The sequence below is a fragment of the Typopeltis vanoorti genome, chromosome 20 (genome assembly GCF_054136105.1).
Source record: "Typopeltis vanoorti isolate ZY-2024b chromosome 20, IOZ_Tvanoo_1.0, whole genome shotgun sequence".
NCBI lineage: Eukaryota > Metazoa > Arthropoda > Arachnida > Uropygi > Thelyphonidae > Typopeltis > Typopeltis vanoorti.
In genome coordinates this window covers 103,725,205-103,753,118 of record NC_143568.1, presented here as the reverse complement: position 1 = coordinate 103,753,118, position 27,914 = coordinate 103,725,205, and the positions used below count along the sequence as shown (strand labels likewise).

The 27,914-nt window shown below is 36.1% G+C and overlaps 1 protein-coding gene across 2 annotated transcripts in view; it reads right to left on the bottom strand.

The window, feature by feature from the left end:
• PhKgamma (phosphorylase kinase gamma) overlaps positions 1-25,790 on the bottom strand; it is a 154,990-nt gene extending 129,200 nt beyond the window's left edge. Inside the window, exons 1-2 of one of the 2 annotated variants that reach the window (XM_090409820.1) lie at positions 25,734-25,790; positions 16,213-16,406 (exon numbers count right to left, since the gene is read on the bottom strand). In XM_090409820.1, coding sequence (XP_090265946.1) covers positions 16,213-16,310 — 98 coding nt within the window. In that variant the 5' untranslated portion in view covers positions 16,311-16,406; positions 25,734-25,790. Of the gene's footprint in view, positions 1-16,212; positions 16,407-25,418; positions 25,663-25,733 lie in introns of those variants that run through there. The other variant, XM_090409819.1, reaches the window with a different exon arrangement.
• Positions 25,791-27,914: the final 2,124 nt, after the last annotated feature.

Here is a 27,914-nt window from a genome sequence, read left to right as displayed (position 1 = left end):
TGATGTCACTATGAGCCACCTACAAGAATCTTAAGGGACTCAAGAGCAGCAATCGTTTTTTTTTTATTTTGGGGTAATTGTGAGCCACAATTTGGCCATATGTGATTTTTTTTTTTTTAAATTAAATAGTGAATTATTGAATTTGAATAACAAAAAATTTGAATTATTAACAAAAATAAATTCATAATATCAAAAAGACAGGTAAAATAAATTAAAAATAGGAAATGAGGTAGTAGATAAAGTGTAAAATTACTTGATTCAGTGTTTTATACAAAATGAAGTGGTAGGTAAAGTAGCTTAACCTGACAATGAAGTGGGTGGAAATGGTAATTTGTGTAAAAAATTGCAGATAAAAAATCAAGTGTACTGCAGTTTCATATAATTATTATTATTACTGCACCCTCCATGAACTCATTGTGGGAGGTTCATTCAACTGACAACATTTATCATACTGAATCTTAAAATCCTTAACATGCCTTGCATTAACAACACATCCTGGTAATGTGTTCCACTCACTGACAATTCGCCATGTAAAAAATCTGCTCCTCACACCCTTCTTCATCACACTCTTACATAACATCCACAGATGGCTTCTGGTTTTACCCTCTTGCCTCTTTTTTATAATCCCATCTGGATTAATTCGATAAAATCCTCTCACTAACTTAAACATCTCTATCACATCACCTCTTTTCATTCTATCCACCAAACTCTGCAATCCACATTTCTTCAACCTCTTCATTCATTAGTCAGCATTCCAAAGTCCTGTTATTGTCTTAGTCCCTCATCTCTGAACCCTCTCCAATGTTTCCACATCACACTGAAAACCAGGCAACCAAATTTGAGCACAATAGTCTAAGTGTGATAGTGTGATTTGACCATTGCTTTATACAGTGGCATAACCACTTCCTTATCCTTACATGTTAGAGTACTTCTTCAAGAACAGAACCCTGGGGCATGCCACTGATTATCCTCCTTTTTTGAGACACTGCTCCATCATACACAACTTGCTAGTATTGGTTCAAAGAGTCAATCTCCAATCCATTTAACCAATATACTATCTATTCCCATCCTCTGCAGCTTGTACACCAACTTATCATGTGGTAATCTATCAAACACTTCTACAAAGTTCAAAGAATATAACTGTATATGATTCTTCCTTATCTAACATTCATTATCTTATCATAAAATGCAAGTAAACTGCTAAAACAAACTAACAAGGGTGCTAAAACAAACACCTATCCTTTACAAATCCAAGCTAACCATCGTAAAGAATGCTATGTCCATCAACCCAATCCTGTATTCTATTCCTAACCAATCTCTCCAACACTTTTACTACAACTTCAGTTATACAGACTGATCTATAATTAGAAACTTCTGTCCTAGAACCATGCTTGTAGAGTGGTACTATTTTGTCTTCTTTCTGCTCCTTTAGGAACCCTACCCACTGCAAAATCTTCATTAAATAACTGGGTCAAGGGCGTAGCCAACTGTTGTGCACATTCCTTCAGAATACGTGATGATATGTATCCATTTCTACACTTATTATTAACATCTAACCCAATCAACACTTGATGCTCCTCTGATTCTTTCACTTCCAATTCTCTTAATACTTGTCTCCCTTCTATATGTTGCATCGCATCATTTACAACAGTGTAATATGCTGATAAAGTGCTTGTTCAATAATTCCACTATATCCTTTGCAACTGTGACTATCCACCAGTGTCAACCTGCCATAATTATTCTTTCTCCTGCTTGCCATATAGCAGAAAAATTCCCTTGAGTTAACCTTGGCTTGACCAGCCAATCTCCTCTCATACTGCACCATTTCTTTCTTTATCAAGCTTGTCACCTTCCTAGCCTGCACTTTATACTCTTTATAGATCCAGTCATGATTATGAACTTGTTTTATATTAAAAAGATATTTATCTTCATACTAACTACTGATTGTTGATGGTATGGAGCCACACTGAAGGTACAAACAGCCATGTGGCTTACAAATTGAAATTTGGCCACATCATAGAAGAAGCTCTGGTGACTGAGCATCAGCAGTATAACTGAAAATCTGCATAAGAGGAAATGCATATGTGTAAAACACATGTCTGGATGCTGAGGTAGCAATCCTACCCCTAGAATAGGAACTCTGTGAGTTAACAATCAATCCTCAAGTCTTCAAAAATTTAAATATTTTTTTGAGTCAGATAAATTCAGAAATCAGGCAGACTAAAGCTTGGAAAATTAGGACACAGATTGGCCAAAAGAATGTTAAAACTCTCTATCGAACAAAAACTTGCATCACTAAGAAAAGAGATGGAAAAATATGATTGAATTATTGTGTTAGCAAAGTAAGTTGGAATGGTACTGGCAGAATAAACTGTCCAAATGGAAATGTGTTTCTTTATACAGGGATGCCTAATATAACTGATACACATCAACATGGAGTTGGAATCCTCATGAGTAAAAGATTTAGTCAAGCAATAATTGGATGGGAACTAAAAACGGTAAATCTTTAACCTAAACTTGGAAGGCTAATAACTGTTCAGTGCTATGCCCCAACTGAGAATGCATCCTTTGAAGAAATGTTTTACAGTCTACTTAATAATAATACATAGTAAAGTGAGCATAGTTCTCATGGGTGACTTTAACACTAAAGTTGGCACAAATAATGAGGGGGGGGGACTGGCTGGAGAACATGACGGGTAAGAATAGTTTGGAAGAGAGAACTGTAAATGGTGAATTACTGGTGGTGCTGTGTGGCAAATATAAGTTACTAATAGGTGGCACAATCTTTCAGTATAACAGAAGACAAGGTAAAGAAGTAAAGTCAAGTTTGTAAAGAAGACATTAAGTAAAGAAGACAAAGTTTGATTCTGTGTTTGATGACTGGTTGTCATCAAACACAGGAATCAAACAGATCATATTACCATCAGTCCACATGATAACTGGATCTATGCAATTATATATTTGAAAAAAATCACTTGGGGAAAACAGTTCATAAACACAAATTTGAACATCTATTATACAAAATGCAGATGTCTGTAATGAGTTTAAAATAAAGTTAAAGGAAAACACTGATAGTAATTTTGATGAAGAAGAGAATGTATGAGAAATGATGATATAGGCTAAATGGAAGAAAGTAAAAAAAAAAAAAAAAAATCTTAATGATAAAGTGGAACATATTTTAGGATATGCCACAAGAAAGAAAGAATAGTTATAAATGGAAACTTGGAGGCTACTCGATGAATGGAAAAAATAAAGCTGAAATTATATGCAAGAAATACTCTCCGAAAAAAAAAAAAAGTACTTAAAGATAAACAGAATAGAGGTAGAAGTAAATGGCAATGGTTCAAATAACTGGCAACAAGAGCACAAGTTGCAGACAAGTATAATAGAGTTATGCAGTACTATAAGAAGACTTTCTATAATAAATTTAGTTTAATACTTTATCCAAGTGTGAGCAAATAAGTTTGCACCTGAAAGTATCTTCAGGACTGGGGGTAAGGTAGTACAACACCGGGAAACTCGTTGCAAAGGTGAGCAAGCTAACATCACTCCTATCTCGGTCTCTCCCATAATGCAAAACACATCTCCTTGTGGATATGTATAATGTTATGTATTAAGGGAAAGGCCACTACCCAGACTAGTTTTGACCTTTATTGAGGTCTCTTCAGTGGGAGCCAGGCCCAAGTAGAGATACCAGGCAGGAGCATTAGTAAGATCATCTCTACCTATAGTTCAAGAAGACTTTCTGGTGATGCTATGCAAAAGAATGTTCCTGTGAAGGATCTTAATGAAAAATTTCTAGTGTCAAAAGAAGAACAACTGCAAAGGTGGAAACAATATTTCGGATAAATCTTAAATAATGGCAGTAACAGAATACAAACAAAATAAAAAAGGAGTAAATGAATTAAAAATTGATGCCAGCAACCATCTAAATTTGAGATTTAAAAAAAAGGCAATTAAAGAAATAAAAAATTGGAAAGCTACAGGATATGATGGTATTATTATGTTTTTTTTATTATTATGAAGATTTCAGATCTCCATGAAACCAAAAGACTCATCATGGGAAACCCATCCTAGAGAACAAAAAGGCTATCATACTATTCCATGAACCCATTCACCATTTGTGCTATCACACAATGCATTCCACTGTTCAACCACTTTCCATGCAAAGAATTTCTAAAAACTGACATCATAACTATCATCGATAAGCTCTACCCACTATTCCAAGATATTTGGGAAAAACAGAAACTCCCTAGTGATTGGAATAGTGATAACAGTAAAAATATCCAAGAAAGGAGATTTAGAAAATTGTCATAATTGGAGGGACATAAACTTGCTATGTGTTATTAGCAATTTTTTTTTTTTTTTTTTTTCAAAATTACCCTTTCAAGAATCTTCGATATTTTAGATGAGGGTATGAGGAGAGAGCAGTCAGGTTTTAGACCAAACAGATCATGTATAGACTACAATGACCTTAAGTGCTTAAGAGTCAAAGCTGTATAACTGAGAAGAGACCTCCACATGGCCTTTAAAGGAATACGGAGAACTGACCAGGGCTTCTGACCTAATGTCCAATCCTCACCTTCTCGTGGTGCACCCTGTTGGGTATCTACTTGGATACTTAACGAATGAGGATGGACTGGCAATTTGGGATTTAGCCGACCAAATTGCATTCTTATTGGTTAAACCAAAATAAAAAATGATGGTACAACATGACAAAATTTAATGCCGGCTGGGGCGCCGCCTGGTTAAACAAGGCTTCTGTTGTTTAACCAGGCGACTGTCCCCAACTCAACATCACCAGAGTTAAAGATCGGTACTATCAACATAGAAGCCTGAATGGCATAGAAATGGAGCTAGCTGAGGAATTAGATAAGTACCAGATCGACATAATAGGGGTGACTGAAACAAAAAAAGACAAAAACTAGTGAGATCTTTCTGAGCAATAAATACAAAATGTTATATTCAGGCAATGACAATCAAGGAAAAGAAGGAGTAGACATAGTATTCAACACAAAATATGAGGCTAATCTTCTTGAATGGCAGGCAGGCAGTCTCAAGTAGAGTAATGTGGGCAAATATGAGAATGGGGACTGGACAATGAGACTTATTTATGCCTATGGTCCCACAGAAGGTTCCACTAAGGTAGAAGTGGAGGAATTTTTTGATGCTTTAGAAAAAGCAATTGACACAATGAAAAGGAATAGTTGGTCCTTCTTGGGGATCTAAATAGCAGAGTAAGAAATGATTGTGAGACATACAAAAATATTTTGGGAAAATTTGGAGAAAAGAGCAAAGCTAATAATAATGGCAAATGTCTGTTGGATTTCTGCTCAGTACATGAACTGGTTATTACTAACAACCATGTTCCAACATAAAAATGTGCACAAATTCAAATGAAGAGAAGAGGCAAGGAATAAGAAAACTCTCATTGACTATGTTATTGTTGATAGTGATGTTTTCTCCCTGATGCAGGACACCAGTGTACAGAGGATTTGAAATTGGAAGTGATCACTATTTAGTCTTGAGCAGGATAGCATTGAATTTCATATTGAAAAGAATAACATGTAAGAAAGTTTTAAAGCGAATAAAAGTTGAGGAGCTCTCAGATGTGAACTGTAGAGTAAAATACACAAAGATTATTGAAGAAAAAATGAAAGAGTTTGAGAATAGGAACCAAACCTTGGAGATTCAGTGGCAAGCCTTGAAGGAAGCCCTGATTGATAGAGCTAGAGAGGCATGTGGTGAAGTTGTCTGAAAGGATAGAAAACATAGAACTCCATGGTGGACACAGGAAGTTAAAGAGGCAGTGAAGAAAAAGAAGAAAGCATATCAAAAGTTCCTGGCATATAAGTCAGCTTGTGCTCTTAGAGAATACAGAGACAAATGCAAGAATGCTAAACACTGTGTAAAACTAGCTAAACAAAAGTCATGGGAGGACTTTGGCAAGAATATAGAAAATAAATATCAGGTGGCAAAATATTCTGGAGGTTGTTGAAGAAGCTTAGGAATGGAGGAAAGAGTACTGTAAAAGGAGTTAGAGATGATAAAGGTGACATGAAAACATAAGAAAAAGATATCCTTGAAGTATTGAGTAATTACTTTGAAAACTGCTAAATGAAACAAGCAGTGATGACAGCACAGTAGTAAAACACACTGATCAGGCATGCAGTCAGAAATACATATCAATACTTGAAGTAGAAAAAGCCATCAAAGGCAAATGTGGAAAGGCAGCAGGAGTAGATCATATTCTGCATAGTTCAGAAAGCCTGGACAGAGGGACGAATTCCCGATGATTGGATTAAAGCTCTCATAGTACCCATATGTAAAAAGGGAAATAAAACTGAATGTGAGAATTACAGAGGTATTTCCCTACTGAGTGTTCCTGGCAAGATCTATGCAAGTATACTTGAGAAACGATTGAGAAGAATTGTGGAAGAAAAGCTGGGTGAAGAACAAGCTGGGCTCAGGCCAAATAGAGGCTGTCAGGATCAGATCTTCACTTTATGACAAATAGTCGAGAAAGCATGGGAATATAACAAAGATCTGTATTTAAGTTTTGTCGATTTGGAAAAGGCATATGACAATGTGCCAAGAGAGAAGCTATTCAATACGCTACAGTTATATGGTATCAATGGGGCATTATATCAAGCAACACTTAGTCTTTATTTGAGTTGTAAGTCAGCAGTTAGAATTGAAGGAAGTACAGAAAGATGGTCATCATAATCATTATCATCAAATTCCTGCCATGTACCCTCAAGGGGTGTACAGGATATGATAGTACTACATGAAAAAATTACATCATTATAACTTCCTATCTACAATTTTCCTCCAAATCAGTCTGTTACTTATCAAGACTCCAACATTATCAGATCTTATACTTCTATCGTCTAAGGCACTTTGTATCGTATCAATCCACCTATATCTTGGTCTTCCTCTGGGTCATTTTTTTGCCAACCTGGCAGAGAACACTTGTTTTGCTAATCTTTCCTCTCCCATTCTATTTAAGTGACCATACCACCTGAGATTAACTCTGCTAATGCATTCCTGGATGCTGATAATGTCGAGTTCTTTCCTAATGTCCTCGTTTTTAATATGATATTGCCATTGATGCCATCTGTTCACGCCTCTAACCTTTCTCAGGACTCTCATATCTGCGGTCTCTAGTCTTTGTTCAAGTGTTTTACTTCTGACCCAGCTCTCAGATCCATAAGTTAAAACTGGTTTGAACACTGTCTTGTATACAGCTAATTTAGTGGTTCCGACTAATTTCTCTCTTATTCCATATATGAATTTATTCAATTGACTTCCCACCATACCAGCTTTGCTGATTCTGTTGTCTATCTAAATTGAATTTAACATCTTCACTAAAAATCGTGCCCAGGTAGCTGAAATGTTTTTCTTGTTCCACAGGTTCTCCATTCACAACACAGTTGACATTTTCAATGATTTTGCCTATTTTCATTGTCTTTGTCTTTTTATTGCTGACCTTCATACCATATCTATTACAACAGTTATTCAATTTAGTCAGAGAATCTTGCAGACTTGTAGCGGATTTATTTAGAAGTATAACATCGTCCGCATAAAGCAAAGAGTTGACATTAACATCTCCAATTTTGATATCATGTTTAATACCACTTTCCTTCATAATGTGATCCATATAGATAACGAATAACAGAGGGGATAATGTACATCCTTGTCTCACACCAGATTTAACATTAAACCATCTTCCTGTACTTCCTTCAATTCTAACTGCTGATTTGCAACTCAAATAAAGACTAAGTATTGCTTGATATAATGCCCCATTGACACCACATAAATGTAGTGTATTGAATAGCTTCTCTCTTGGCACATTGTCATATGCCTTTTCCAAATCGATAAAACTTAAATACAGATCTTTGTTATATTCCCATGCTTTCTCGACTATTTGTCGTAAAGTGAAGATCTGATCCTGATAGCCTCTATTTGGCCTGAATCCAGCTTGTTCCTCACCCAGCTTTTCTTCCACAATTCTTCTCAATCGTTTCTCAAGTATACTTACATAGATCTTGCCAGGAACACTTAGTAGGGAAATACCTCTGCAATTCTCACATTCAGTTTTATTTCCCTTTTTATATATGGGTACTATGAGAGCTCTACTCCAATCATCGAGAATTCTTCCCTCTGTCCAGGCTTTCTGAACTATGCAGTGCAGCCACTGTAAGACACTTATACCACCATACTTCAGCATTTCTCGTCGAATGTGATCTACTCCTGCTGCCTTTCCACATTTTAAGCCTTTGATGGCTTTTTCTACTTCAAGTATGGATATGTATTCCTGACTGCATGCCTGGTCAGTGTTTTTTACCACTGTGCTGTCGTCACTGCTTGTTTCATTTAGCAGTTTTTCAAAGTAATTACTCCATACTTCAAAATATCTTTTTCTTCCGTTTTCATGTCACCTTTATCATCTCTAACTCCTTTTACAGCACTCTTTCCTCCATTCCTAAGCTTTTTCAACAACCTCCAGAATATTTTGCCACCTTCTTGATATTTATTTTCTATATTCTTGCCAAAGTCCTCCCATGACTTTTGTTTAGCTAGTTAATGTTAAATCTCGTGTGAGACAAGGATGTACATTATCCCCTCCGTTATTCATTAACTATATGGATCACATTATGAAGGAAAGTGGTATTAAACATGATATCAAAATTGGAGATGTTAATGTCAGCTCTTTGCTTCATGCGGATGATGTTATACTTCTAAATAAATCCTCTACAACTCTGCAAGATTCTCTGACTAAATTGAATAACTGTTGTAATAGATATGGTATGAAGGTCAGCAATAAAAAGACAGACAATGAAAATAGGCAGAATCATTGAAAATGTCAACTGTGTTGTGAATGGAGAACCTGTGGAACAAGAAAAACATTTCAGCTACTTAGACACGATTTTTGGTGAAGATGGTAAATTCAATATAGAAATAGACAACAGAATCAGCAAAGCTAGTATGGTTGGAAGTCAATTGAATAAATTCATATATGGAATAAGAGAGAAATTAGTTGGAACACTAAATTAGCTGTATACAAGACAGTGTTCAAACCAGTTTTAACTTATGGATCTGATAGCTGGGTCAGAAGTAAAACACTTGAACAAAGACTAGAGACCGCAGATATGAGAGTCCTGAGAAAGATTAGAGGCGTGAACAGATGGCATCAATGGCAATATCATATTAAAAACGAGGATATTAGGAAAGAACTTGACATTGTCAGCATCCAGGAATGCATTAGCAGAGCTAATCTCAGGTGGTATGGTCATTTAAATAGAATGGGAGAGGAAAGATTAGCAAAACAAGTGTTCTCTCTAGGATGGCAGGAAAACGACCCAGAGGAAGACCAAGATATAGGTGGATTGATATGGTACAAAGTGCTTTAGACGACAGAAATATAAGATCTGATAATGTTGGAGTCTTGACAAGTAACAGACTGATTTGGAGGAAAATTGTAGATAGGAAGTTAGTAATGATGTAATTTTTTCATGTAATACTATGATAGTTATGGTGGGTACGAATGACCTGAGAGGTAGTATAAATCGGGTAGGAAAAGATTTAAGAACATTATTAGATATTGTGAAGAGGAAAAGTGTCAATGGGAGAATAGTGTGTGTGCTGCCTCGTTTTGACAATTACGAGTTAAGTAGACGAGCAATGATAATGAATGATATGATTGCAAGAATGTGCAGAAAAAGAGGTCTGGAGTTTGTTGATGTTTGGAGTGTGTTTGAAGGAAAAAGGCAGTTGTATGCTAGAGATGGACTGCATCTTAACATGGAAGGACATAAGCGATTGAAGAAGTTATTGTTTTCTGAACAGGTTGAAGTTATTGGGCAGGGAAACTAATATTGAAAAGGTTGAGTGTAAGAGAGAGAAACTTTAGCACTGATTGTGTATTTATTGATCATTATAGGCAGAATAAATTTCAGAAGAGAGGGGATAAAAATCGGCATAGGACTACGGTAGTTAGTGACTTATATATCAGTTCTAAAGCCGGTACAAGATCTAGAGGGAATCTACAATTTTTGTATACCAATGCTAGAAGCATTCGAAATAAGAGAGACGAATTTTTGGCATTAGTCAGTGAAATCTCACCAAAAGTTGTAGGCATTAGTGAAACTTGGCTGTCAGCAGAAGATGTGGTCACTGGAATTGAATGTGATGGGTACAGTATTTTCAGGGAGGATAGAGAAGATAGAACAGGAGGAGGAGTACTGTTGATGATAGCTGATGTGTTGCAGCCAAAGAAAGTAGTATATCATGATGATAGACATGTAAATGAGAGTTCATTTGAGGCAGTCTGGTGCAAAATAGTGACCAACGCAACCAAATATACAGTTGGATGCTGCTATAGGCCAGGGAGTACGGGGGGAGATATTGAATTCATGCATCAGCAACTTAGTGCAATGAGTGAAGGCTTAGTGATTATTATGGGGGATTTTAATTATGGTGATATCAATTGGAAGGAGGAATTATCACGTAGCAAAAAGGAAATGGAGTTCATACATCTTCTACGAGATAATTACTTGAAACAGCACATAACTGAAGGGACACGTGGTGTGAGAGTGTTGGACCTGGTTATTGGTTCAGAGGTTATATGCATAAGTAAGGTGTCCTTGTTACTTCCAGTTGGTGAAAGCGATCATGTGGTATTGACTTGGGAGGTTGCAAAATCTGTGGATTTTTCTATTAAGAAGGGGTATGTACGGAACTACAGGTTAGGCAATTATAACAAGCTTAGGAGTGAGCTTGCAGCCATCCCATGGCAGAACATATTGCAAGGAAAAGATGTTAGCAGTGCTTGGGATAAAATCAGCGGGTATCTGAGGAAAGCAATATCAGATTGTGTCCCCATGGTCAGGAGGTCAAACAAGGCAGGCATTAGATGGATGAGCAGTAGTATCAAGCTTGAACTGCAAAAAAAAGAAAATGTTATGGAGAATTTACAAGGAGAAAGGCGATCAGGACACCCATGAGCAGTACAAGGCTCAAGCTAGGAAGGTTACCAGCATAGTAAGAAAAGCTAAATCAGATTATGAGAAGACCTTAGCCAAAGAGATCAAGGGTAATCCCAAAGAGTTCTTCCGCTATGTGGCAAGTAAGAGGAAGAATGACTTCGGAAGGATAACCTTAGTGGGTGCTGATAGTATTGAGGTGACAAAATCAGATGTAATAGTCGAGTTACTGAGTGATCACTTTTCAAAAGTCTATCACCCAAGTGAGGATATCTCTATACCTATAGCAATACCTAATGTGAGAATTGAAGCTAAAGAATCAGAGGTATTAAATATATTGCAAAACTTAAATGCAAACACTGCAGTAGGCTTAGATGGAATATCAGCTCGGGTGTTGCGTGAATGTGCAAATGAATTGTCAACCCCTCTTACCTGGATATTTAATTTAAGTTTGAACTCTGGTATGGTCCCTAGGGAGTGGAAGTTAGGCAAAGTGGTTCCTTTGCTTAAGGGTGGCTCTAAAACTGTGGTATTGAATTACAGACCAATCACCATCTCAGGAGTAGTGGTAAAAGTATTGGAAAAGTTGGTTAAAGACAAAATTCAAGAATGGGTGGATCAGGATATGATACTCTATAGAGGCCAACATGGTTTTGTTAAAGGTAGATCCTGCCTTAGCAATCTATTAACTATTCATAATAGAATAACATCTGAGTTGGACAAAGGAACTGGCTACACAGTGGTACTTCTGGATTTTGCTAAGGCTTTTGACAGGATACCCCATAGAACACTGTTACGCAAATTGGAGCAGATGGGAATGGATATTAAATTGGTGATATGGATAGGAGAATGGCTCAGGGAGAGATACCATAAGGTGGTGTATGGAGGAGCCGAGTCCAGAATGAGGCAGGTGACCAGTGGTGTGCCTCAGGGCTCTGTGCTTGGGCCAATGTTGTTTAATTTGTATATAAATGATATAGGAAACGGCTTAAAGGGAGATATTCAGTTGTTTGCTGATGATGCAAAGTTGTGTAGTGCAATAAAAAATCAAGCTGATGTTGAAACTTTGCAGGAGGATTTAAATAAGCTGGTAAAATGGGCAAAAGAAAATGGATGTCAGTTCAATGTGGAAAAGTGTAAAGTCATGCATTTTGGGATTAAAAGATTACCAGCTGTGTACTACATCGATGGAAAGGTGCTTCAAGAGATTGATGAGGCTAGGGACTTAGGGGTATTGGTAGATAGGGAGATGAAGTTCAGAGGACACATTGCTAAGGTGTCCAAGATTGCACATAGGATTACTTGGTTGTTGAGGAACACACTGACATCCAGAGATAAAGAGGTTATTATTCCCCTTTATAAAGCATTGATACTTCCACATTTGGATTACTGTGCTCAGGTCTGGTCACCTGGATTCCTTGGAGATGAGGAGGCTGTGGAGAGGGTTCAGAGAAGAGTGACCAAGTTGGTGAGTGATATAAAAAATGCTCCCTACATTGATAGATTGAGAGCTTGTGGATTGCAGAGATTGGTTGATAGGCGAAGAAGAGGGGATATGATAGAAACATTCAAATTACTAAAAGGTTTTTATAGGATTGATGCAGGGAAATGTTTCAGCTGTGTGATAGTGATGGAAGAACAAGAGGTCATCTCTGGAAATTAAAGAAGAGTGTGGTTAACAAAGGTGTCAGAACAAGGTTTTTTGCCTGGAGGGTGGTGAATGAGTGGAATTCATTGCCTGACTTAGTTGTGAGCTCTTCGTCTGTAAATGAATTCAAGAAGAGATATGACAGATATTGTTTTGCTAGTTTGGGTCTCCCGCGATGAGTCTACTGACTCCATGGAGATACCCGTAATAATAATAATAATCCTGTACACCCCTTGAGGGTACATGGCAGGAATTTGATATTGATGATGTATATTTCCTGTTTCTAGATTATGAAAAAGTCATTCAAGTGCTAGAGATTATGTGTGTAGAGTGCACTTCAAAGCAAAGGAATACCACAAAAGATAATAAAACTCATCAAGGAAGGATATAAAATTCCATTGCCAGGTGCTACGTTGATATTTGTCACAGTCTTTTCAAACGATATCTGGAGTATGACAAAAATGCCTGCTATCTCCCTTATTATTTATACCAGTACTAGATCATGTTCTAGAACAGACAAAAATGACATATACTAAAGGATTATCATGGAAAATAAATAAAATTCTAGAAAATGTGTTTACTTTCCATTATTTTATTTATTTATTTGTCATCTACACTATGCAGATGATGAATGTAATTGATCAGACATGCAGATATTCAAAATAAACTAAGCACATTAAAAGAAGAATCACTGAAAGTTGGTTTGAAAATAAATACAAACAAAACAAATTAGAATCTATGTGAATAACAATGCACTGAGCACAACTGAAAATGGAAAAAAAAAAAATTGAAACTGTTTCAAATTTTACGTATCTTGGCAGTGTTTTATCTGTAGATGGAGAAGCAGAGATGTTGATAAAAAAAGATTCAAATGGCAAGAAGTGCATATATTAAACTAAGTAGAGTATGAAAAATTAAAAATATTCACACAGTTACAAAAATAAAAACATTTAATGCCTGTATTAAATCAACTCTATTAAGAAACAGGGTTGATTTAATACAGGCAAACTTTATGCAAACAAAATTTATGCAAACATTCATAAACTGATGTCTGCAGAGTTTACTTTGAATTTGGAGGCCACAAATTATTAAGACCTTTGGAAAAGAATAAATCAGTAAAAAATCAACTGAAAATCAGAAAACAAAAATTAGATGGATTGATTGGACATGCATTTAGGAAAGATCATCAAAAAATCGTCATACAATCCTGAAATGAAATCCACAAGGAAAGAGAAAGCCTGGCTATCCTAAACACACATGGAGGAGACCAACTTAACAGAATGTGAGAAGAGAACCTTTCCTTTCCCTTGCTTGAGTGGAATCAAAGCAATAATGAGGAACCAATGGAAAATGTCTACAGACTCCCAATGTTCCTGATGGAATTTGGGAAAGAAGAATTCTGCTAGAACTAAGACCAACAGCAAGTATAAGGAACTAATGGCAAGCATGTACAGACTCCCAATGTTCCTGAGAGAATTTTGGAAGGAAGAAGAATTTGTTTTGAAACACTGTCTAAAGCTACATGGAAAAATCGTTCAGCAAGTTAAAAGAGGCAAATATCACAGCAGATATAATAAATGGTGTTATTAAAACCAAATTGTTATTGCTAAAAATCTATTCATTTGTTCATTCAGGTGCCATGTCCAATCCAGAAAACATGATGGCTATCCAGTGCTTTATGCCCTTCATATAGAGTTTAAAGAGTATGTACTTAGAAAACTAGATGAATAGTGTTGAGGTTAGATGTTGATATTTAGGATTGCAGCTGAAGCTATACAGCTTCAACATACTGTGTCTGTTAGTTGAGTATGTTCTTCTGTCTGGTTTGCTTGTTTTGCAGGATGAAATTCCCAAGTTTCCAGAAAGAAAAATCTGCCACCTCTGTATAAGACCAGTTAAGTCCTCTTCAGTTGAAAATTACTTATAACGATTCACATGCAGTAGGTCTTTCCAATCAAATATCATCGATACTGACAGAACTAGCTTGGAACTAAGATCATCTATATTTGTTGAGGTTGGAACTAAGATCATCTATATTTGTTAAATAAATGTGAAAGATTTAGGGAGATTTGCCTTTATTTTTTTTCCTTTTCATGTTATGTATTATGCTTTGCTTGACTTCTGTTGTTGTTCAAAATAAAACTGTTTTAAAGCTGTACTCTCGAAAAGATGAAATGTTGGACCTCGCAAAATTTGACTTAACTTTAAACGTCATTCATATCACGCTGGAAGGAATGGAAAAAAAGTAAACCAGGTATTTCCTGAAGTCCAAACATAGTTTATGGCCACTTCTAACTGGATAATGAAACTCTTATCATATGCTTGGCATCACCAGGTGATAAGAGTTTCATTATCCAGTTAGAAGTGGCCATAAACTTGGCTTTCTTCTGAAGGGTATGGATGCCAACCCTGACCCCTGCATACACTATTTCACTCAGACAGTTTCCTACAGTCTAATGGTGTACTGCCTGTTTGGGGAGTATATGCAGAACTACTAATAAGCACACCAATGTGAAGAAGATGCAGGTAGAGGATTTGATTGCTACAGACTAACCAGATTTTAAAGATGATAAAAAGAATAGCAAAATTAATAATTAGAAGACAACCAATTTTAACATACGAATCAAGTTGTGTTAGAAACAAAAGCTGTTCAAAGGCCATAGAGTTGCAAAGTAAATTAGAAGAGTAAAATTGGTATCAGTGGCTGTTGTTTTGGATAAACTGCAATAATTAAGGCTATGAAGTGATTATAGTCTTGCTGATAATACTATCATCTGGCTGTTTTGTCTGTTTTGCAGGAGGAAAAAAAAAAACACTGCTACCTCTATATGAAAGTACATCAATAACAAAACCATATTAAAATATGCAAGCTGAACTCATGTTGTATAGTCACTCAAACAGAATAGATGAAACAGGTGTCTGAAGTAAAAATATAGGGAAAAAAGGAAGAGAAGGATCAGATATTAATAGAACAATGAAGTTAGGATTGTCATAGAAGAGAAAAATGCAAATATATGCATAGTGTTAATTAAATAATAATAGAAACTATTGCCTTTGTTTTATTCAAGACTTTTTTCTGATGTAGTGCCAAAAATGGAAAAAAGTCGGGAATAACAGAAAATGAAATTTGCAAGCACCAATAATTATACATATAGATATATATACACACAGAGTATACTGAAATGAAATATGAAACTCTGAGGTTGGTGTACTTTTTCATATTCAAGCTTTTTTAATAGTCTGTTTCATATTCTACTTAAGATGTTTAGCATTACAATTACAAAGAAAGGACTGTAGTTAGAAAATAAAAATAGAGTCAAATACTGGCACAAAGTCAAACACAGGTTAAAAAAAAAAAAAAACAGACAACAAATGGCTTAAAAGCCTACTACAGAAAACGTGTCATGAAATATATAGGCAGTTAAAACTAATCAAAACTAAAAAGAATCCAATATATTATCATACTCTCTTTAACACATAAATACAAAATCATATAAAAAAAAGGAGAAATTAAGTCCATCATCATAAAAAGATATCTGAATTAGTTCCAAGAATGAAATTCAAGTTCACAGCACTTACTTTCCAAGCACTTCTTTTGGTTCATATTTGGAATAAAAATCCCTCGCTACATTTTTATCTGGGAGATCATCTCCCTCTTCTTTGTCTGGAGAAACCATCAGATAAACATCAACTTTGCTGTGAATACATTTAACTGCTCTTTAAACATATAGTTCAGATGTTTTGGAGAGACTTTTACTTCAGATGTCTACAGGCTAAACAAAAATACAAACTGTGCATTAATATATTATCTATCATGTGCACAGGAATCAAACATACAAAATAAGTATATACATAAAGTAAATTACATAATATCAAACTTCACAATCCTGATCATTTAATTGTACAGCAGGCCATTAAAAATTACTGCTACAGTCCTTTGTTTCATCTTTGTAGCTATTTAAAATTATATCTATTTGTTTTTTTAGTGCAATTTGTTTTTATTTTTTCACTGTCTCTTAGGATTGTAAGAGACAGTGAAAATATACTGTCACTTGAAATTGAAAAAACTTCACAAGTAAACTGTGCTCTATTGCATATTATAATTTGAAAGAAATATTCCATTCATCCATATTATACATATAAAGCTGGAAAATAAAATCATATACTAACAGAAGGTCAAACAGAGGCATTTATATGCATTGCAATAAATGTACAAATAATAATTCATTATATGTATCCTAAATGTTAGACTCTGCCTTAAATAGATTCACCATCTGTACAACTTATACCCATAATAATGTATCTGTTAGTCAACCACTCTAGATATAATATATATATATATATATATATATATATTTATTTATATATACTGACTATAATCAGTATAGTCAGTATATATAAATATGAACATATCCCAATACCGAGTTAATACTACAAACTGCTATATATATATATATATATATATATATAAAATATAAATCTGCTTCTTATTTCTTTTCTTAGCTGTATAACTTAATATAGCAAACATTAAGCATGGCCTATTGTTCTTGCCTTACCCGCATTCATTCATCCTTTGGGAAAACTCCTAATGTCCATCAAATGAGTTTCTCGCATTTTTTTCCCCCTCTAAGAAATGCATTTAAGTTTACTCTATCCTCATTATCAGTATGACTTTTGTTGTCATCTGAACTTTTTTATAATTTCCTCATCCCCTTGAAACAAAGATGATCTCTAAGTAACTAGGTGATTAGTGAATAATAGTTCAGTAATGGTTTAGTCAAAACTTCATACATTGGAGCTTCTTTGTCTCACTACGCTGCATTATTTCCACACCATCCTTTTTGTTACTGTAGCATTCTTCACAGCTTCACATTATTTCTACAATATAGCACCAGAATATAAACTCCTATTCTGTCATGATGCAAAAGCTTTTTATTTCCTCTACTTCCTGAGAGTACAGCCATGTCAAAATGGCATACATTTTAATTTTTGAGTATGAAAGAGCAAACACTTTAGAATTAGATAAGCTGGTTCTACACTCTTCTGTTCTTGCAAGTCTATTCAAATCCTTAGATGCTAGAAAACCTACAGCAAATCAAAACATGTTGACAGGGATCAGAGAACAGTCATTTGTTGATATTCTTTTTGGAGACCTAGAGATTGTAGTCTTCTGAGAATACTTCATAGAGAAGGCTGTTTCAGAGAACAGAAGATAGGCAGAACAAAAGATGAGTGGGAATAACAGGTTTGGTGGGTTAGACATTAGGAGTATATGTGTATGTTGAAGGTTGGGAACAGAAAACTACCTGACTAAACCAAGTATACTGGATACAAATAAACAAAAAAATTGGGAAGTAAATTGCTATGTCTAAACACAAATGGATGACTTAAATTATCCAAATATTGATTGAATAACAGAGAAAATATAAGAATGAAGGAAAATATACCAAGCTGTTGTGAGACAACTTTCCCATGCAGCACATGAAAGAAGGAATGCAAGGTCAAAGAGTGCTAGATTTAATTATAGCATCAGTGGGGAAGGGGTTGAGTTAAGCATGTGACTATTTTACCACCAGATGGAGACAGTTATTGTACTGAACTAGGAAGTAGGTAAGTGTATGGATGTGCCAATCATGAATAGCTACATTACTGTCCAAAACCTAAGGATGAACACTATTTCTGAAGATAGCAATTACAAATTCAGCTTGTGGCAGATTACATAACAGACAATTTTGAGTAGAAAGTGTGTACACATTGAAAGTTTCCGAATTGCATACAAAGGGGTCATGTGGTACCCCTCAACAGGATAAAAGGCAAAAAGCTGCAATAAGCAAATTCTGTTCAAAGGAAATTCTTTTCACTAAGGAATAAAATTGCAAACATGGATGTCCTGTAATGTTTCAAAGACATCATGTAGATGATTTCACATGGAGAAGAATTATTGAAAAGCTTGAATAAGGCTGCAGAATTACCGATATTGCCACAGTTTGGAATCTCGCATAACATTGTATCCAGGGTCTTGGCAGCATTTCAAACCGATGGAATGTGATCCAGATGTTTGTTAAGAAGTCGCCCTCACTCTACACAGGAGAATAAAGACAGATATTTGGTGATAACAGCAAAATGTATTCAAGCACAGGTACACATATCTTGACAAATTGTGGATCAGCGAGAAATAGACCTATACACCTGAAGGCCTGTAGTCTGTATCCCTTTATCCACAGCTCATCATAGAGCACATTTTCAGTGGTGTTGTATCCATAAAAATTGGAAAAGACATCTGACTACCATCCAATTACAGTTGCCCCTATTCTTTACATCTCTTTCATAAACTGTTAACTAAAAATTTTCAGTCATATAACTAACATGATTTTAAACAGAGATCCTTCCTCACTGTGGATAGCTATGGTGAGAATATTTTCATTTTTTCCTTTCTTCTCTTTGAATCCCAATGCCAAGTCTGGTCTCTCTTTATGGCATCCCTGGATCTCCAGAAGTCCTCTGATAATATCTCCCTTCAAGCTATACTTCAAGGTTTGTCTACTGCTGGAAGTCCAGAAGCTTTCCTCACCTACATATCAGATTAACTCAGCATCCCTTACTATCAACCCTGGGCTCCAAATCGATATCCATCCCAACACAAAGGGCGTATACCAAAGAGACCTCTCTCTCTTCAATTTCTTCAATTGTATTATTGATGAGTTTTTTTCTTTGCTGTCTTCCAAGCTATATTGGCTACTCTCTCTCTGTCTTGATGCAAGCCTTCTCTGGTAGAGGCTATCAGTATAAGGTCATCATTCAATACCATAGCATTAACAGTGGTTGTGTCGAGAGAGAGAGAGAGTAGCCAATATGGCTTGGAAGAAGCCAAGAAAAAACTCATCAATGATACAATTCAAGAAAACTGAAGAGAGAGGGGTTCTCTTTGATGTACACCCTTTATATGTTGGGATGGATGTCGATTTGGAGCCCAGGGTGATAGTAAGGGATGCCGAGTAAATCTCAGGTCAGGTAGAGACGAAACCAAAGGCTAAGAACTTTGAGTTCTCTCTGCATGGATGTTCCTTGCATTCCATCTCCATTCTGGAGTGAAGATACTTTAGTGTTCCTCTGTTTCACTTTCTCATTGACTGTAGGATCTTTTCTCTCTTCTCATAAAGCCCCACTTAAACCTCAATAGAGGCTCTTCATTTGGAATTCTTACTTCTTCCTACACTACCACAAGTTAATCAGAGGTAAAGTCTCTCTCTCTCTCTCTCTCTCTCTCTCCATACTGTCCTGGAAGGATGCAGCAGTTTGCTCAGTAGTTTGTTCATGCTGACTTGAGCTTGTACAAATTAGGGAAGAAGTGATGACAAGAACTGCAGAGCAGACTGTCAGTGTATAGAAACTCTTATATTTTCAGGTGCAAACTTTGTTTGCTTACACTTGGATAAAGAATTAAACTAAATTTATTATAGTCTAACCAAGTGAAAAATAAACTTCCAACATCTTTCTCTAAATCCAGAGTAATTCAATAAAAAGGTGGTACACCTATTGGCAACTCCTATAGGTAAATATGACCTCTCCTATTGCTTCTGCCTTAGTATCTCCACGTTTGGGTCTGCTTGGGGTAGGTTTTTGCCTGTCTCTGAGTAGGGCCACCACTGAAATTATGGCTGTCTGGTGGTGGGGTGAGCCTGCCACTGGGTAGAGCCAATGCTGAGAAGTTCTTCTTGGTGACGGAGTGAGCCTGTCACTGAGTGGAACAAAGCTGAGTTGGGTGATCTTTCGGGATCGTATAATTTTTAGAGAGGTCTTTACTTAAATACACCTCAATAAAGGTTGAAACCGGTCTGGGTAGTGGCCCTTCCCTTAATGCATAGCAGTATATATGTCCACAAGGAGATGTGCTTTGCATTATGGGAGATACTGAGACAAGGAGTGATGAGAGCTTGGTCCACCTTTGCTCAGAGTTGCCTGGTGTTGCACTACCTTACCCCAGTCCTGAAGATATTTTCAGGCACAAACTTTGTTTGCTTACACTTGGATAAAGGATTAAACTAAATTTATTATAGTCTAACCAAGTGAAAAATAAACTTCCGACATACCACTTCACTTGTCATTCTTCAATGAAATGTTACTTCCCTATATACTATTACAGTATATGCTATTATGCTATGTTGATAGCAACCAGTAAGGTAGCTATCAGCATAGCAAACAATCAGATTTCCTATTTAGGCCATATAACGAATACTTTCTTTTGAGATTTGAAGGTACTGCATATTATTGCTAAAAAATATGCAATATTATTGTCAAAAATATCAGATTTGTAAGAACAAAAATGAAAATTTCCATAAATTTTCATTTATTTTCACTTACACACACAATACAATGGCTTCCTAGTCTTAATTACTTTGGCCATAAATCAAAACCACCAACCAATCAAATTTACACAATTATTATTATTGTTATTATTTTGATAACCACCATGGGGTCAACTTCTCGGAAAGGGTCACTATCATATTCTGTTACTGGTAAGTATTAAGAGACAATCCATTATAAAAGTAATTATAAGATACTGCACTTTTTTTTTTATTTGGTTAATGATTTACAGTTTATGTTCATGCTTTCCTATTTATTGGAACATTATTCTTTGTACCTTACAGTATTATCAGTAGTGGCAGCTGTCTGTGCAGTTAGCCTAGTGGCTTTGCGCTTTGCACCATATGCCTGGGGGAAGGAGTGTCCTAGGTTCGATTCCCGTCGACGACGTGAGGAGCTCAAGGATTTTCCTCAGCCATAGCCAAGTTAGCCGGTCTTGGGACTGCAAAGTTTTTTTCACCAGTTTATCTGGTGTTTTTCATCCCGCAAGCAGGCAAACCGGTCCAGTGAACACACACGGATTACAGTCAGGAATACTGACCCAGCCATAGGTCTGATTCGTCAGCCTATGCCAGTTCCGGAGCCTGGATAAAATTTGAGGGGACTAGATGGTACAGTGAACTCCCGTAAAAAGGGGGAACGCTGTATCATCACACGGAATTTATTTTATTTAGCAGTGGCAGCTCATCCATAAAGGCTGCAAGGCTGCATTGAATGCAGATCCAGCGTTGAGTATACTAGCAAGTAGTACTGGCTAGTATACTCAACACTGGAGCTGCATTCAATGCAGCCCTTATGGACGAGCTGCCACTGATTATCAGCAAGTTTTGTCATCCTCAAACAGATGTCCCAATACTTATTTCAACATGCATAGTGTACTTTGTACCTAAATGTATCCCCTTCACTCTCCATGAGAGAAACTAATCCCACATTCCTTTGATTTGGTTTATTTTTGCTCTAATTTAACTTCTAGAGAAAGTCCCATTTGTATGGAAGACTTGGGTTCAAATCCTGTCTAGAGCATGTAGAACCTTTATCAGGACTTTTCAACTGAAGATAAGGCAGCCAGTCTCAAACAGAAGTTGAAGGATTTTTTTTTCTGCCACCTGTTTCCTTCAGAAACTCAGGATTTTCATCTGCATAAACAAGCAAACAAGCTGGAAGGAATGCATGCAATTCACAGTCATAGAATAGAAATGTAGATAGATTAAATATCCTATCATAAGCAGTATCATATATTGTTTAAGGAAATTAACAACATATTTGTTAATAAATAAAATTATTTACTTATTATCCTGTATTTCACCGAAACAAAATCGACATCATCAGGGATTAATACAATTGTTTTAGACATGTGCACACAGGCACACTTCAGTAACAAAGATGAAAAAAACTGGAGAGATACAGGAAGACCTAAAGTCCTACAATTAAACTACCTATTGGCTTCAGTTAGGTGTTCATGGTTGTTGGGCTGGCTGACTGTGGATGATGATTTCCCATATGTGGGGGGGGGAGTCTGATACAACCATATTTGTTTAGGGTGGGATAGTTGGTGAGAGCTGCAGCTGATTCAAGGAAAAGCTTCTTGAACTTGAATTTGCTTTGGTGGAGTAAGATGGCTTTTTTTTTTTTTTTTTACAATAAATCCTGTGCTGGGTATACAGGGTATGGTGTTCTGCCAATCCTGAGCAACTGTAGCAGTGGAATCGGAAGTAATCATCCTGGTGCTCCAATATTTGAATGTTGGTTGTCCCACCTGTTTGTCCATAGTAAGAAAGGTTGCAACTACAGGGTACCTGATAAACTCCAGGTAAATCCAAAGGCAAGGCTAAAGGTTAGATCATCCCCCATTTTACCATCATATCCTTTCATTATAAGCAGTATCAAGTTTGTAAGAAGCCAAGTTACCGGGATGTAATGGTACATTAAGTCTAACATGAAAGAGAAGATGAGATGTCACAGGAAACTCAAATTCTCTGCGATTGAATGAAGCATGCAACTAAACAAAAAAGGATGAGAGAATCTTCGATTCAAGAATACTGAAATCCTTACCATGCAGAGCTTCACTACAAAAGGTGCATACAAAACAATCAGGTTTCCAAACTTATGGCTTGAAATTTATGTTTTTTAAGATAATCCCACCTATAAAAGATTGTAATGTACATTACTACCATGGCAAGGGTAAAGGTTAGATCATCCACTGTTTTATCATCATACCCTTTTACTAAATATTTCTTTTTGCAACTTCCAATTGCAAAAAGAAATAATTAGTAAAACGGTAAAAAAAGTAAGTTTTTTGCATGGAGAGCACAAGCAAGGAATGCATTGTGTGGAGAGATGGTGAAAGTGCAGGATGAATTTAAAGAGCAGCATGATAGATGTTGACCAAGTCTTGAACTCCAAGGAAGTCAGAATAATAATAGACTAAATCTGGTGCTCTTTTCAGCATAGTGTCAAACCTACAGCTTGCTGAACGAAGAGCAGAGATGCTTTTCATTTGGCCAACAAAACTGTATAACTTTTGCATACTATTATTATTATTGCACCATATCTTTATGAAGTTCCAGGTCTTATTATGTAAAACCACTTCACATTACATCACCAACCCTTCACGCTGCCCACCCTACATAGAATGTCTATTTGTTCATTGTTTGTTCTCTGGCCAGCATACCTGTATTATGGGATGATAAACCTGAATTTAAAGGAGAAAAAAAAAATGTCTTGCTAACTACTTTGTATGAGACTGGTTAATTCACCTTCAATTGAAAAAGCTCATATAAAGACTCCTCTGTCAAATTTTCCTGACCTTGAAACTGTCAGCAATCCAAGGCTAATAAACTCTTAAAAAAAAAATAATAATAATAATTATTATTATCATTTAGTTGTTGCTATCACTTCTCTCATGACTACTGGCCATATTCATACATAAGGAATCAGTGAGATCAATGCTTTCATAAAAAAATATATAATCCAATTTTCAGTTATAGAGCTCTCTATAACTTTTCTTTTTTCTCTGATTTCTTTTAAAACATCACATTAAATGAGGTGTAGACAATTTTATTGCACTAATTTTGGATGGAGTTTCACAAAGTGGATAACTTCAGCTTTAAAAGATTGAGAATCATTTTGCTTGAATAATTATATCATATATGTTTGAAACAATTTCTGTCTCCACTTGATTTATTCTCATACCTATTGTTTTCCTCTTTTGTGTTTGTCAAAATCATATTGGAATGCTTTCAATGTTTAGATATAATTAACTGTTGAAAAAATAAATTCATTCAGCCATTTTAACTGTTATGGCAACAGTTAAAATGGTAATATCCAAGATTATTAACTTCCATTTACTGTTCTTCAAAAGTTCTTATTCTATAATATAGGGATCTTCGTCCCCTATAGTTAGTAACTATAGGCTTGGGTTCACAATGGTACTATCTTCAGAGCATCATTCCATATTTAAGCTTTACAAATATGAATACATTACTACCAAATTAACGAAAATATTAATTACAACTTATCGAAAAATGTAAATTAGTATTCATTAAGATAATGTTATTTGTATTACTTCATCGCCTTACAATGCGAGGCAATAAGAAAGCAAATATAAACAAAATTGCATATTATTGCATGTAATAAATAGGGGTGGAAAAGAAGTTGTTCCTTGCAAATTTTATTTATTTTATTACGTGAACACAGCCATATGTAAAGGTAAAGTCGTCTCTAAAAATTCGGACGATCCCTAGGCCATTCAATCGTGGCCGAAAGACCGTCCATCTCAGCGTTAGCTCCACTCAGTGATGGCCTTCCACCCACACACCACCGAGAAGAACCGCTCATATTTTCCGAAGAAAAGCATTCACCGACCAAGCCCCTCAGCGGGCCGTGCCGGAGAACACTTTCCCCGGAGACTCAAATTGCTCCCTTAAGGCAAAAACATTAAGAGAGCGAACTCAAACTCTCGAATCTCTGCGCCCCAGGGGGTTACAGCCGAGCCTTAGTTAAACTTCATTGGAACAGCATTGCCATCCATTACCCTCCAAGGGTATTCATCGCTCCTGTTGGAAACATTGGATTCTTTCTTCTTCGGAGCTGCTTAGTGTGGCTTATATCCCTAAGGCATTATGCAAGTTATTACAAAGTTCCCGCTAGGGTATACCGATTATAACCGGTTTTTTATGAATTCAACCTAATTAATTTTGTTATCGTTCATTTCATTTAGTTTCAAACTGTTTTACGAACGCGATGCTGCATTTGGTACGCCAGAAAGTTAATATGGAAAATTTCAGAATCTAATTTAAAAATTAAATGTGCACTACTTCCCTACATGTATAATAAGATGCATATATATAACAAGTAATTTGGTAAACATCGCGAGCAACAAAGGAAAAATACATTTCTGCAGTGCAGTACAAATTATTTACCTTGCGATTAGATGTTCTTTAAAAATTTACATATTTTGTTTCCGGGTTTATAGCACAATAGCCTTATCAACACTAATATTCCAACTGTACACTAATGATAAAATATGTTGTATTTTTACTATAACACAACCGCATTTTTTATTATTATTATCTCAAACAACGCTCGGCTTTGATAAAATAACACTACACAAATATCTCAAGGCCGGCTGCTGACGGACATCTAGAAGTAGAAAATGAGCCACCTAACGATTTACTTTGTATAGAAATAATTTAAAAAAATATATATAGAAATACTATATATACATATACACACACATTCCTACATCTGGAGGAAGATGTTTCCAGCTTTTCTCGGTAGGCGCACAGGACTAATGTATAATATCATGTACTCATCAACAAATAAACTAAATAACATGAAAAAAGTTCGATAAAATTTGTGAATAAAACTACTGTTTAAAATAATGACGGCTGCTTGATTTGATTGACGATGGCGTGCCTGTGTGTGTGTGTAAAACAAGTATTCATTATATATATATATATATATATATTTTTTTTTAACATTTTTATTATTTCTCAGATAAATTACATACATTATAGGAACACAATTATGCATAACAAATACTTTCTCGTACATAAAGTTTTTTTAAATAATAATAATAACAATAACTGTTTACAACGTATATTATTATAATATTCATAATGATGATTATTACAGATGTTTCTTTGCAATTTTTACACTATATATATATATATACAATATCAATGGATATAATCACTCTATATTGCATACTTTTGTTACAGTTATTACATACATTTAATTACATATGATACATTACTTACATTTGTTTACATATGATACTTACATTACATACATTGGTTTACATGTGATACGTACATTACATGCATTTGGTTACATATGATACATCTTGGATGAGAACTAATTTCTCTGCTTTCATCCTCGAAGCTTATATGTAAGCTTATCTGAGGATGAAACCAGTTGGTTATTATTTATTTTATTATTATTTTTTTTTTGCTGTGTTGGGAAGCAACGAAATCTATGATTGAGAAATTCGCGCGCGCGCGCACACAATGTGTGTGCGTCCAATGAATAATAATAATGCATCCAAGTGTATGCCCCGACAGAATTCCAGTGGAGGCATGGAAGGCACTGGGGGAAGAGGGAATTGACTGTGGGACCTGTTCATGAAAGTTTGCCAACAGGAAAATATACCCGAGGAATGGAGGAAGAGTACTCTTGTCCCCATCTAGAAGGGTAAAGGGGATGCACAAGACTGTAAAAATTACAGAGGAATAAAGTTGATGTCCCACACAATGAAGATCCTAGAAAGGGTTCTTGATGGTAGATTGAGGAAGGAGGTGGAGATTGCAAAGGAACAATTTGGCTTCATGCCTGGTAGATCAACAACAGATGCTATCTTTGGGTTACGACAGATGATGGAAAAATATCGAGAGAAACAAAGGGAGCTACATCTGGTATTTATTGATCTGGAGAAAGCATACAATAGAGTGCCAAGGCAAGAAGTCTGGAGGTGTCTCAGAGAGAAGAAGGTGCCAGAGAAATATGTCAGGTTGGTGCGGGAAATGTACAGAAATGTGAAGACAAGTGTTCGGACCTGTTTGGGACAGACAGAAAGTTTTCAAGTAACAGTTGGCTTGCATCAAGGGTCAGCATTAAGTCCGTTTCTGTTTAATATTGTGATGGAGGTGGTAACAGAGGAGGCGAGAGAAGATGCGCCTTGGACAATGTTGTATGCAGATGACATCTTGCTGTGTGTAGATTCAAGAGAAGAAGCGGGAACTAAACTGGAAAGATGGAGAAAAGTACTGGAAGAGAGAGGTATGAGATTGAGCAGAAGTAAGACAGAGTATATGTGTTGCGCAGTGCGCGGCAGCCAGGAGACAGATCTGGAGCTGGAAGGAAATGTCATCAGGAAGGTGAGGAACTTAGGTTCAACAGTGGAAGATGATGCAGGAGCTGAGAAGGAAGTGGGATGCAGGATACAAGCAAGTTGGAGGAACTGGAGGGAGATGGCTGGAGTGTTATGCGATAAGAGGGTGCCGATCAATCTGAAAGGAAAACTTTATAGGACAGTAGTGAGGCCAGCTATGATATAGAAACTGTGGCCATGAGGAAAAATAATATCAGCAGGATGGAAGTAGCAGAGATGAGAATGCTTAGGTGGATGTGCGGTGTGACCAGAAAGGATCGTCTGAGAAATGACTATGTCAGGAGAATAGTGAAAGTTACGAACTTAGGAGCGAAAATACAGGAGGCAAGGTTGAGATGGTTTGGTCATGTGATGAGGAGGGAGGACGAATATGTGGGAAGAAGGGTCATGCAGATGGATGTGCAAGGAAGGCGGAAGCGTGGGAGGCCAAAGAAGAAATAGAGGGAGCTGGTAGAAGAGGACTTGAAGATGAAGAACTTGGATGTGGTGACAGCCCAATACCAGAAGGTGTGGAGGAGACGCATTA